Source organism: Zosterops lateralis (genome assembly GCF_965231275.1).
Source record: "Zosterops lateralis genome assembly, chromosome: Z".
NCBI lineage: Eukaryota > Metazoa > Chordata > Aves > Passeriformes > Zosteropidae > Zosterops > Zosterops lateralis.
In genome coordinates this window covers 23050238-23063116 of record NC_139800.1, presented here as the reverse complement: position 1 = coordinate 23063116, position 12879 = coordinate 23050238, and the positions used below count along the sequence as shown (strand labels likewise).

Below are 12879 nucleotides of genomic sequence, written 5' to 3'. Positions count from 1 at the left end.
CTGTTGTTAGCCCCAACATGCCTGTCTATCTGCCTATCCTTTATCCACTGTAGAGTCTCAAATCTCAGGATAAGCCATAGCTTTTCTTCTCTTTGGAGTTCATCCAAATACCTTCAACAATATGAAACACAAGCTACACATAAATAACAGGAAAGGGGGAGACTTGAATGTGCCAGAAACTTCCGAACATAGCAAGGCCCTTGAAAACTAAAACAGTAAAAGAAAGCTAGAGTAATTAAATGCTTTGTCTCTAGAGTATGATCATAAAGAAAATACACAGTTTTTGGCATTTGCCCGTCTCTTTTCCCAGGTTTTGAATCCCAGTTCCTCTACCCTCAGCACCCAGACTGAGGAGATTTTTATATTGCTTCAGTGAATACCAGAACAACTAAGGGAAAAAAAAAATCTGGTCCAAATCTGTAGGCAACTAATACCAGAATCAGAGTACAACTCCCAGCTTCATTATCTGGTCTAAATGAAATATAGTGAGCAAATGCACTTCTGATCTCTCTTATTAGTCTCATTTGTTAAAATGTTGTATTATTTACAGCTTTGCACAGAATGAGGAAATGGGCTTAGAATTCCATCTCAAAAGCAAAGTGATGATAAAAACTGGTATAGCTTTGTGAGCTTATCTCAGAGCATGGTTCTTGCAGAGGTACGGCTATATTAGCACCCCAGCACAAAGCCTTATCATCTTTCTAAGATCTAGTCTCAGCAAAAGGAGAGAAATAATAATCTTCTGTCATAGTAGGCAGTATTTCTGGACGGGTTTGATGCAGCAGTTAACATCACCTTGGAGAGTGACCCACCCAGGCACTAGACAGTCAACATTTTACCTTTACTATGGAACCAGATCCCGCAACGGAGGTTCCTTGATTTAAGCTAGGTGCCTGCCTTCACTGCAGCCAGCACTGTTCCCTGACCAGTGGTTCATTTAAACACAGCTAAGGGTGTCCTGATAAAAGAGAGAAACCCTGCCCTAAACTCCACTGACTGCATTGGCTGGACCTGTACTGATTACTGTAGAGTCCTGAGGTGACTTGTTCACAAATTAATGAACATGCAAGCAAAATCTATAAGTGCACATGTAGTCAGTAGAAGGGACATCCCAGAAGGACCTGTTGCAAGAATAGAAATCAAAGTTCCCAGGCAAGGTATGTTCCCTAAAGACATGAGCTAAGTAACCATCCAGCTGCAGCCAACTCAGCTTTGATACTAGATTGCTGTGTGTATATCAGGAAAGTAAACATATCTGGCACTTTTCCCTAGCACTGGGGACAGCTGTCACAAAATGGCCTACACCCAACTTATTAAATTCTCTCGCTTTCCAGATCATCATGGACACATCCAAGTTAGCCACTGAACACAGCCTGTCTTCTGTGCTAAAACCCAGACTTTGTTCAGGAATTGTTTGATGTTAAACACAAGTCTAAAAAAAACCCCAAAACTCAGTACTACAGATTATTAGGTTCCAGTTTCTCTGAACTTCCCTGGAACATCTACTGTTTTAGATGTAACTGATGTGTATTTCCCAGGAATATCAGTGAACCAGATGTGATTTTAAAAAAGAAATGGGTTTCGCTACATCCTATGTTCAAGGATATGAGGTATATAGATGAAATATTTAAGGCTGAAGCTCAAGTAAGTCATCCCCAAGGGACTTTCCAGAAGTATTTTAAGTCTGGATGTACTTGGGTGAAACCAGGAAGTGTTTAGCTTATTTTTTCACTGAGAGTGAATCAAGACTTTGTTGATAGATTATTCAAGCAGTCAAATGTAAACTGGTAATATCACCAGACACTTACTACTTAAGAAGTGATGGGAAGAGCAGATCCATTGCTACTGAATAAAACCACAGCTCATTACTCACTATAGCTCTCCAGTTTTCTCCCTAGAAACTGATGATTGCTGTGGGGCTTGAGAGTACTTTTTATCTGTTCATCTTCAGAGCTGCAGGGTTGGTACCTCCTCATCCAGGGGGTTGGCAGGCAAGCTGTGTTGACAGCCAGTGTACTTGGTGCCTTGGCTTCAAGAGGGGAGGACAAAGAAGGTACCCTGTTTATTCCATGGGCCTCCCTCTTAAAACCTTGTGTCCCATATTCAGTAAACCTGTTGTCTCACTTTAGGAGACTAAGATCATAGGTTTCATGACCTGTCATGAAGTTACATTATTAGCCAAGGTCAGGGAGTGCAGTTTAATGCAGGAGTGAGATGGTGCCTTTGCATGCACAGCTCTGTGTCTTTTTCAGATGCAAGACACCCTATGTCACCTGTGAGACTCTCTTCCGAGGTGGAGGAAGACCAGGGAGGAGGGGCGGCTGAATGAATCCACAGCACAGCCCAAGGCTGTAAGCCAGGCCTGGTGCTGCTGTCAGGAGCAGGTGTATACTTGGCAGCAAATGCTCAGCTTTACCTTTTAAGGGGTTTGCAAAAACCTGTCTCTTCATATCAGCCTGTCCGCTGGGCAACACCAGGCTCCTAAGACTGATCTGTACTGCCAGAGCCTTGTAGGGGTGCGTAAACAGATGGCTTTGTCTGGAGAGTAGGCTGGTCCAGGGTAGTCTCACTCACCCAAGGTTTGTGCTTAGAAATGTTGTTGGCACACTTTTCTGGGAAAAGTAGCAGAGGCAAAGCTTGTACAACGTGATGGCCCCCTCACTAATATCTCAGACCCATGGTTGCTCCAGATACAGCCATATGCAGTCTGGGAAAATGAGGCCTCTTTTTGGATTTAACATTAAAAAAAAGTATATACATATATTAAATGCATTAGATGCATTGCATCCTGTGTGGTTGACCTACATTATTTCATCAGACTGTTAGAGAGCAAATCAAGACAAAGAATGTCTTAGGTGACCCGTAGGTATGACATTCAGTCACTATAGTTGTTTCTCGTGCTGGATGTGCTCCGTGGTTAACTGGGAGATTTGCTGGCAAAATATGAAGTTCCACAGGGGAACCATGTTAAGAAAGCACTTGTGCCCATCTCTCAACTGCAGAGTAACATGGAGTTTGCAGAAATTGCCAGTGATTAAAGCTCTTTATATTGCTTGGCTGGCCAACAATCAAACCATTCATGCTGATTAATACAACAATAAAGAATTTATTTAATTCACATTTTACTTATATTGCCATAATAAGGAAGTAGCAGTAGGTGTGTCAGGTTCCTCTCATCATTAGTATTGGAAGGCAAGGAAAAGGTTATGCTGGCAAGTTAAGGAAGGCCTAGAGATTTACCCAGTCACAATGAAGGGAGATAGAGGAAGATAGAGTGCCTTGAGACCATGCATTACATCTGCTGACTCCAGCTCAAAAGTGACCCAAATCTTGTGGCACCAACATTTGGATCCCTGTGCTCCACATGGCCTAGTGTTCAGACTGGCAATCAGACCAGGCACTGCATCCTGGGGCACTGATCTGTAACAAACCCTCCTATCCTTTGTCCCACATTGGCAACCATCCTCTCCTCACTCTCCTGCCCACCTGCCCACCCTCCTACCTGCTCACTTCCTCCCTCTCAGTGCCCTCACTCCGTTCCCCATGTTCATTCTCAGTGGTCGCTGCATATATGTGCCTTGGCACCCTTCAGCTCATTAAGTCCCCTGCCTTGCCTCATATTTTGACAGGTTTTGTGAGTTTTGACAATCCTGCCAGTGCCCAAGCTGCTATCCAGGCCATGAATGGATTCCAGATTGGCATGAAGAGGCTGAAGGTGCAGCTGAAGAGGCCAAAGGATGCTAATCGTCCCTACTGAAGGGTTGTAGGAACCACTGGATACAAAGCACTAGCACAGGTAACTGCATGGGGAAGGGGGTGTCAGCTACTCCTGTAGCGTCTCTCTGTGTCATAGACCCTCAAGGAGATTCAGCTCTGTGACTCTCTATCTTCTGCCTTTTTGACTCTGGCTAGAGCCACTCTGCTCAGACACGCACCCACGCATCAACTAGGAACTGTTTATGTGTCTCTTTAGAGAGGTGGAAGGATGCTTGCAAAGGGATAATACAACTTCCTCATCCCAGGGGCATCCTGCATCTCTAGAACATGTTTCTGGTCACTAGAGGAGAGTCAGAAGCTGTTCTGATTCCCCTTGCTCAGTGAAAGCGCACATTTTCTGGCGCTTGAAGAAAATCTGCAATTTAGAGGTGGGACTGGGCTGTAGTTTAATCCTGAGTGACTGGACTGGGACAGTGTCTGTCTCAATAGCTCTGTGTTGCAAACGTTTCAAAACATTCTTCATTCTTCATGCAGTACAGTGTATCCAATTCCATCTCAACATAATTACTTAATGTAAATATGTCTCCCTGACAACCAAATAATCCCTGATTTACTTTTTCACAACCCCAAAAAAATAATAGAAGGATCCATGTTCACTTCTTGGTCAGTCATTTTAAACTCCTATGTGTACATAAAACCCAATTAAAGCCAAGGAAGCTTAGCTGGAGTAAGGACCTCTCATTTTTAGGCTCATGTGCCGTGTATTGCTATACAGAAGGCAGCTGGATGTTCCAAGGGAACTTCTAGTACATGTAACAACACCAAAAATATCAGAAGACACAGCTTGTTTCATTGGAATCTCAACATATCATCAGTTACAATAATGAAGATGTTTCCAAAATCAGAAATATTTTACACCACTGGCTGGCTCTTTCATTAGGTAATTCTTTGAGAAACAGAAATATAAACCCCTATGTGTTTGTTTACTGAGACAGGAAGCCTCCCTATTGTTAAAACTGTTCCACAACAGAGATTTCCCAATAAACTCAGCACCTAGGGAGGCCCTAAGCAATTTGTACTCCTAAATTAGTGATAAAGAGATTGGTTAGGTGACCTTTCTTTGTCATTTTAGCTGTAATATCTAAGATTCTGTGATTTTTATTCAGACCTCTTTTGGTTCATCGAAGACAGGCAGGAAATCCCTATCTTCAACTTTCCCAAAGAAAAACAGAGTGTTTTAATTTTTCACTGGGATCCCAAATATCTTTGAAAAATCTTTTTCCATTATTCAGAACAGTATCCTTTCTAGTGAGAATTCAGGAAGGGGATGAAAATGTCTTTGAAAGAGGTGCTGCACTGAAGACAGCATAGAGGAGATTAAGAAACCTTTCAATAAACATATTAGGCGTATGTGCAGGGAACAGTCTCCATAGTTTAGAATCTCCTTTATATGTGATTATTTGAAGATAACTCTCAATGCATTTTCCCCCTTCAAAAACTTCTTTTCTTCTCCTTGCTTACGAAAAGGCCTCCTGGAAGCTTGAAACCAAATATGTTGCCATATCCAAATGCTTTTTGCTTCATCACACTGGCTTTTTTTGTTCTGCAGGCTTTGCTGGGGGACAGCAGGCGGTGCATGCATGCAATTGTGTTGAAGCAGGGGCTATTTTTATCAGGGAGGTTTCCTGTGACACCTGCAAAGGGATCAAGGAACACAAAGGTCTCCCTAGTCAGGCACCAGGCTTTATGTCTCAGCATAGCTGTGCTCACTGAGGACATGCTTGCTTCTCATGGTGGTGTAAGATGCAGGGCTGTGGATGTCCATGTTGTTCAAGATTCACCAGTATGAGTCTACAGTGTTTTTTATAATCATGGTTCATTATGAAGTGCTCTGAGGTCTCAGCAGCTTGTTTCCTACAAAAAGATTACTCACTAGTAGGATTAAGATTTGTTGCTTAGGTATTTTTTTCTCTCTCAGTAAATTATATAAAAAGGAATCAGCAAGTAAAATGGTAATATAATTCCACATGTCTCTCAGAGCATTTTTTTTCCTTTTCTTTCCTTCTACTGAGCAGAACAGTCTTGAAGCATTGCCTCTAGATACGAAGTCCTTTAGCCTTCCTGGCTTTTACTTCAGCTTCAGTACTCTACTGACCGGAAAAATCAGTCAGTTTTTACCACCAGATCACTTCCACCCTTGGCTTAGAGAACCTTGTTTAGAGACTCTGTCTAAATGTATCTCAGAGGCCCTTGTTCTCTTGCATACTCACACCTTGTTGAGCCTGATGCAGAAGCTGTACACGACTTTTAACAGAAAGGAGTTCTCCAGGAAAAGTTTTATACATGTGTTTTTCCACCTGACAAAAAGAATTGCCTGAGTGTAGGTGGTCCCAGAAGAACACTGCAGGAGCATTCCAAAGCAGAGGATTTGGATTATCACAGGGTACAGAACTATGCTGCAATAGACTGGAGAGGACACTTGATGACACCAAAGATACCCAGAAGGCCAGATGGGCTTAAACCCAGGTCTCTCTTCAGCTCATCTGCCTCCCAGTGCTTGGGAACATTGATACCAGCACTCTAGAAGCAGGCAAGATTCTCCATCACAAAGGCCACAGGTCAGCTTCTCACCAGGCTGGACAATAGTGATCAGCAGAGGGCTAAGCCCTCAGGAGTAAGCCTGACTCAGAGATAGGTCAGCTTTTCTTGGCTCAGCACAGTATTATTGTACCTCCATTGCTGGCTTGATTTGTAACTTCCTTAAGCTGATAAAAAGATAAAAAACTCTATTGTGTTTTTTAGCTATCTTTACTTTGGATGCAGCTCTTCAGGGTTTTTAATTCCAATTTGAAGCATGTGTATAACCATATTGACATCAGAGTAATTACTCATGTGCTTCAAGAGGATGCTCAAGAAAATTTTTCATTGAGATTTTTCCAAGGAAAGGCTTTTTTTCTGTTGAATTGCTTTCAAAAATTAAGAAAGTGCCAACGACAACAACAACAACAGCAAAAAAAGCAGCACCCAGTTTGATATAATCCACCAGAGTGATTTTTTCCTAACCGAGAAGAGCTTCACTGAATTTTAGTTCTGGATGAACTTTTTTTAAAAAACTTATAAATGTCCCTTTTGGGACACAAGCAGTCTAGGCCACAGTGATTTGAAGTCTTTTGTTTTCTTTGCAAGTGCTCTAAACTTACTGTCAGACACTGAAAGGGTCTCTGTGATATGGCAGGTAAACCCAAAGCTGCAGCAAACAAAGCCCTGAAGAATTTAGATGGCAAAATTGCTGCCCTGTTCTCTTTCTTCTTTATAATTAAAGAGGTGGTTGGAGGGGAAAAAAAAAAAAAAAAAAAAAAAAAAAAAAAAAAAAAAAAAAAAAAAAAAAAAAAAAAGAGAGAGGAGAGGAGAGGAGAGGAGAGGAGAGGAGAGGAGAGGAGAGGAGAGGAGAGGAGAGGAGAGGAGAGGAGAGGAGAGGAGAGGAGAGGAGAGGAGAGGAGAGGAGAGGAGAGGAGAGGAGAGGAGAGGAGAGGAGAGGAGAGGAGAGGAGAGGAGAGGAGAGGAGAGGAGAGGAGAGGAGAGGAGAGGAGAGGAGAGGAGAGGAGAGGAGAGGAGAGGAGAGGAGAGGAGAGGAGAGGAGAGGAGAGGAGAGGAGAGAGGAAGGATGGGTCTAGGAGAAAGCAAAATAGAGGAGGATCATTTGAGGCAACTCTGCCAAAATCAGTATATTCTATCACTAATTCCCGCTCAGGACTAGGAAGCAAGGACTTGGAGACACTCCATGTGCCCTTCAGATAGTAAATGCACAAAATAATTAAGAAAAAACCAACCTGAAATCCACAGCTCCCTTCGGTGGCCACTGCTAGGAGCCCTTCCATGCCCTGTGCTCTGATAGTGTTGCAGGTGCAGCCCACAGTGCCTGGGGCTGTGTGTGAGCCCTGAGCCCACGGAGGGCTGCTGGGACAGGTTGGCATGGTAGGACAGCACTGCCTAGAAAACTGCACAGCTCACAGCCCTTCCAGAGCTCAGGGCAGAACACAGCAGCCCAGGAGCATCCAGCTGATAGATCAATAGAAGATACAGCACACTATAGCCCTGAAAATCCTGTCCATTCCCCTTCTGTGGCTTCATTGCTGGGACTGGTCACTGGCAGAGTGATGTTTTCCGCCTCAGACGCTCTGCTGCTGAAGTTTTATTTAAAGCTAAAGATGCAGAGGCATTTGGATGAGACTAACCTAGAGCACTGACATGAAACTGAGTGAGACAAACTGAGTGTGAGGGAGATAAAATGAGCAAGGCAAAAGGGAAACAGAAAAGTGGAAAAAAATCAACAGCAAGATTTTTTTAGCTGTGCTTCAAAGTAGTGACAAAGCATTAAATGAATGCACTGCCCAAGCAACCTGCTTCTACAAAACACTAGGGGAAATAACATAGGTCACAGCTCAAATATGAAAAAAAAAAAAAAAAAAAGATTTTCAGGTCCTCCTTCATTGCTTCCTGAACATAGACTGATTTCTGGCTTATTGTAAAATGTGGGAAATATATGTTTTTGCAGCTGTCTGGAATAGGTATTTTTACTCTGAGGAAATGCTTTTTTTTTTTTTTTTTTTTTTTTTTTTTAATTGGAATGTATATTTTACCAAACTGAAAAACTTTACATTTATCTATTTTTTCCCTAATAAAAGAAAAAAATAAAAGCAACCCGAAGTCCAATTTAAAGTAAAATTATACTATCAACCAAAAATAAAACAAAAAAGCAAAATTCCTAATAACCATAAACAGAAATATGTGAGTGGAAAATTTCTATCTTCTCTGTCATTTCAGATGACTTCAATGCAAAGTCTAGTGAAAGTGTATTTTTTACTGAAATTTTTGTTGCTTATGCCTCCCAGATAGCTTTCTATTACCTCTAGCGAGAGGCTATTCTGCAGCTGCATTGATCTCACTGTTTTCTATTAGACTATTCATCTTGAGATTCATTCCAAATATCCTTTTTCAAGATAAAATCCCATCTCTTGTAGTTATGCTTCTTCCTACAATCATGCTAACCAGCTCCTCTTCCACCTGCACAGATTATTGTGGTTTCCCTCTTTTAGTCAAAACTTAGATCATTTAGGACTTGCTTACATTATGGAAATTTGCACTAGTATAATTGCATCAAAACAGTACTCCAGCACAAGCTTTAATATGAGTGAATAAAGAGAGGAAAAAAAATCAGCCCAGCTTAATTTTGGAAAGTCTATTCAGGTACTGGAAAAACATCACCTCAGCCAATATGTTTTTTTTGTTCTTTGGATTACTTTTGTTTTTCATTTCCAATGACACTTATGATTAAATTAAGCATCCCTCACTGTATTTGCAACCAAAACTTTGTGCTTTTGTGCTTGTACTGAGAGAATGGAAGTGAATTTTAGTGGGGGAGGCTAAAACAGGACTTCTGAAGGTGTTTGCAATACTGACAAGGAAATCCTTTATTTTTCTGTCTGATAATTTTTAACCTGACTGTGCATTAAAATTACTGATAACTTTACTATGGCAAAATTCTCAAGAATGTTCTACAAACCACAGTTTCAATACCAGAGCATGCAAAATCCCATTTGCTAATTATTTTATTCTAAGATTGGCACACAATATAATGCACTGATGGAAAACGACAATAATTAATTACTGCATTTACTCCAAAATTACAATCAGTAATTAGTGCTCTGAGACTGAATTCCATTCAGTAATATTTGGAACTTGTTCTTCCTCAAAGCAGGGCAGCTTTTCAGGAGTATTGCTGTGTTTGCATCTAAATGACTCCATGTAGGTCACTAACGGATCCACGCTATTTGTCATGGGAGTGATAAAGCAGCACAAGGCAATACCACAACACTTTCCCTCGGTTTGGAGCAGGAATTCTTCATTAAAACCCAAGTCCCCATTTTTTTTTTTTTTTTTTATGTTAGATATCGTAAATACTTCAGAATTCAATAATAGATATTAAAGCAGCCTACCACTTCTCATCTCACTGTGGTACTCTTGGCCCTTGTGCTCTGAAGTAAACTTCTGGAGAATTGTGAGAAATTTTGCCAAAGACTCAGCCAGCAAAGAGCCTTCTGAATTTTTCCTCATATATACAATACTGTGAAAGGACCAGGAGCTTGTTATGGTGGTGCCCTCTACAAAGGCTTCTGACAGCAAAACCCCCAAAGCTTCAGAGTTGACTGGAGGGTGGTAATTTCATATTCAGCCTCTTCACCAAGATTAGTATGGGAGATCATATGGACAATGTCACACAAATTACTTGAGTAAGTCAGATTTTAGAGCCTTTCTGAGCTCACTGTAAGCTCCATTTGCATCAGTTAATGGGCAGCTGCATTACCTGAAAACAGCAGCCTTTGAAGAAACATTTTTACTGGGTTTGTTCAGCACAGAGATTTGCTGGGCCAGTGCGTGAGGGACTGCAACTTGAAGAAAAAACAGAAAATACAAGAAAAGGAAAGAGTAGGCGTTTGAAACAGCAGTGATTTGAAATGAGAGCCAAAGAGATGGAAAAACACAGGAGACATCCATAGCCAGTTTTTTTGTTCAAGCAGCAGCAGCAGCAAACACTGACAGAATGAATCTTCTGCTAAATAAAATATGTACAAAACAAATGGGAGAAGTCAAAGACCACAATGAAAGAAGATTTTGAAAATACAGGATGAGTCCTAGAAAACAAGCACAGTCATTTTTCTACAGGACCTTCAAGTTACAAGCCAGCAAAATCCATTGATACTGGAGCACTAGAGGGACCAATACTCGCTAATGAGCAAATGGGAAACAGGCACGTTACCAATTTGCACATGCTGTTCAGAGAGAGAGCAAAGAAAGGTCTAGAACTTCAGAGATATTCTTCTCAGATGACCCCATATTTGAAGCCAGATAGAGCTGTCTTTGGTTAATACAAATATGAGCACCATGGACATGGGTTTTTGTCCAGGTAAAGACAATATGAACAGTATAGGCCAAAGGCAGGGCACAGCCCTCTAGGTCTAAGAAGAAGGTTAAAACCTTCTTCCAGGAAAACTGGAAATTCACAATGAAATCAGAGTTATGAGTCAGCCCCAACGTGTGATTCACAGGACTCAGGTCACTTGTGTGGCATTAAACAGTAAGCTGAAAATGGTCTGATCTTTTTGTCACTGACCTTTGAGAGCTACTGCAGAACCATGAATTGAAGCACTGTGGGGTAATGTTTGGCACTTACACTGTAAAGATAAAGAAAAGGGAGGCTAAAAAACTCCATGAAATTTACTCTGCAGGGGAAAACTGCTACAGGAGTTGGCAAGAATCTTAATAAGGGGTTGCAGAGTACTCCATCAATGTGAGCACCTTAAATTGATGTCCTTATGGTTTGGAAGGCATATACAATCAGCTGCACTAGAACACTGTTTCTCGTTCCCACGGTTATATCCAGTGGTATATCAAATGCAATAATTGCATATTTGAATAATTCATAGGTACGGTAACTTTGGCCAGATACAAGTGAATATCAAAACTCTGGTCTCTGAAGTGTTTGATTCAGCTGTAGCAGAGAATTGAAGGTTTACAGTACAAACCTTGCTTCTCAGGTGTCTTTCATCCTACCCTGTGACTGCAGTTAGGAAAAAAAAGAGAGTTTTTATTTCAAACGGTTCATTTTTCCACTTAGCTGAGCTTCATCCAACCTTTTTGAAATATCGGGTAGAAGGCTGAGCTGGAGGAAAAAGGAGAACAGCAGTCAAGTCATTTCCCAAGCAAGAAGCATAGTAAATGAAAACTCAGTGCTCTGTCTGGAAAAGTAGTAACCACAACCATGATCGGGCTAAGTTCTCAGGCAGCGTCAATCACCAGCTCCTCTGAAGCCAGTGAAGTGACACTGATTTATGGCAGCCAAGGATTTAGGCTTACTATTACTTATTTAACTCATAATGTTCTCCTAGTAGAGATGTTTCAATTATTTGGAATTGTAGAGGGAGATGCAATGTCACCCTTCTGGCTACTCTGGTGTTCTTAGAGCAGAGACACTAGGGAATGATCATGCCCACCTCCAAATTTCACCATGGCTCATTTTAAAAATGCCTTTTTAGGATAATGATGTGCAAACAGAAGAAAATCTCTTGTACCCATGGAAAGCTGCAGCTCCACACTCAAGTAATCCTCTTTGGAAAGCATATTTCTCCCATTTATTGGAAGATACATTCACTCTCCTCAGCTCTTCAGCTATCCCTTTTTCCTGTGTAAAACAGATCCAGCAGCTGGGCTGCCTGAAGCATCTGTTCTATGCAGAGCAATAACACTCTAAAATCCTCACAGTGACAAGATGCCTACCTTTGAAATTTCTGGCTCAATGATGCCCATTCCTTGACGCCAAGAATATATTTTGGTTGATTTGGATGTGCTGTAGATGGTTGTCATGGTAGAGCCTTAAAAGCAGGTTGTTCCAAAAGAAAATAGGTTTTCATTACCTCGATTTCTAAGGATTTGGAAACAATTGGGCCATTAAATCCATGGGCTGTACAGTCAGCTAAAAATTTGTCTTTGCTGGATAAGATTCTCTATTTTTCTCTACTCTCTTGACTCATCTCCACTCATGAGCAGAGGTTGCATCCCATTTGCTGTGATGTATGACAAGTGGATGCTTTCCAAGTTCTTTATTTTCTTCTGTGTCTTCTCCTTGCATGGTACACATTTCTCCATCATGGCACATTGGACACTGAGAAAGGAAACCAGGCAGGCAGCCCAATGCCAGCTGAAGGAAACTGGGCTCCTAAATGTCAGTTGTAAGAGATTTAGTGCTTTCAGAAGTGAGTTTATTTAGGGAGTTTCCATCTTCTGCTTGGGTTACAAGGGCATTGTTTAGTACAGATCATACAGACCTTTTCACAAAAAATCCCAACAGGAATTCCTACAGGCCATGTTCCCTTTACCCATGAAGGGTAGCGCAATTTAGAGAAAGGTGTACAGATCCTCATCAGGAGTAAAGGAATAGTTCACATCTAGAGGAGTTTTCCTACACTTAAACCTGAATAGAGGAATTAATGTCCTTTTATGGGTTTGTTGAGGAGTGTGCTAACATGCTGTTAGTAATTAGGAAAGGCACACAGACTGTCACCATGGCTATCTCTGGGGTCTTTTCTCTTTCAGCACAGACCCACT

General features: G+C 41.4%; 1 protein-coding gene across 1 annotated transcript in view; it reads left to right on the top strand.

The window, feature by feature from the left end:
- Window positions 1-12879, top strand: part of CELF4 (CUGBP Elav-like family member 4) — a 693954-nt gene that overhangs the window by 667304 nt on the left and 13771 nt on the right. Inside the window, exon 13 of the mRNA XM_083883995.1 lies at window positions 3630-3796. Coding sequence (XP_083740121.1) covers window positions 3630-3757 — 128 coding nt within the window. The 3' untranslated portion in view covers window positions 3758-3796. The remainder of the gene's footprint in view (window positions 1-3629; window positions 3797-12879) is intronic.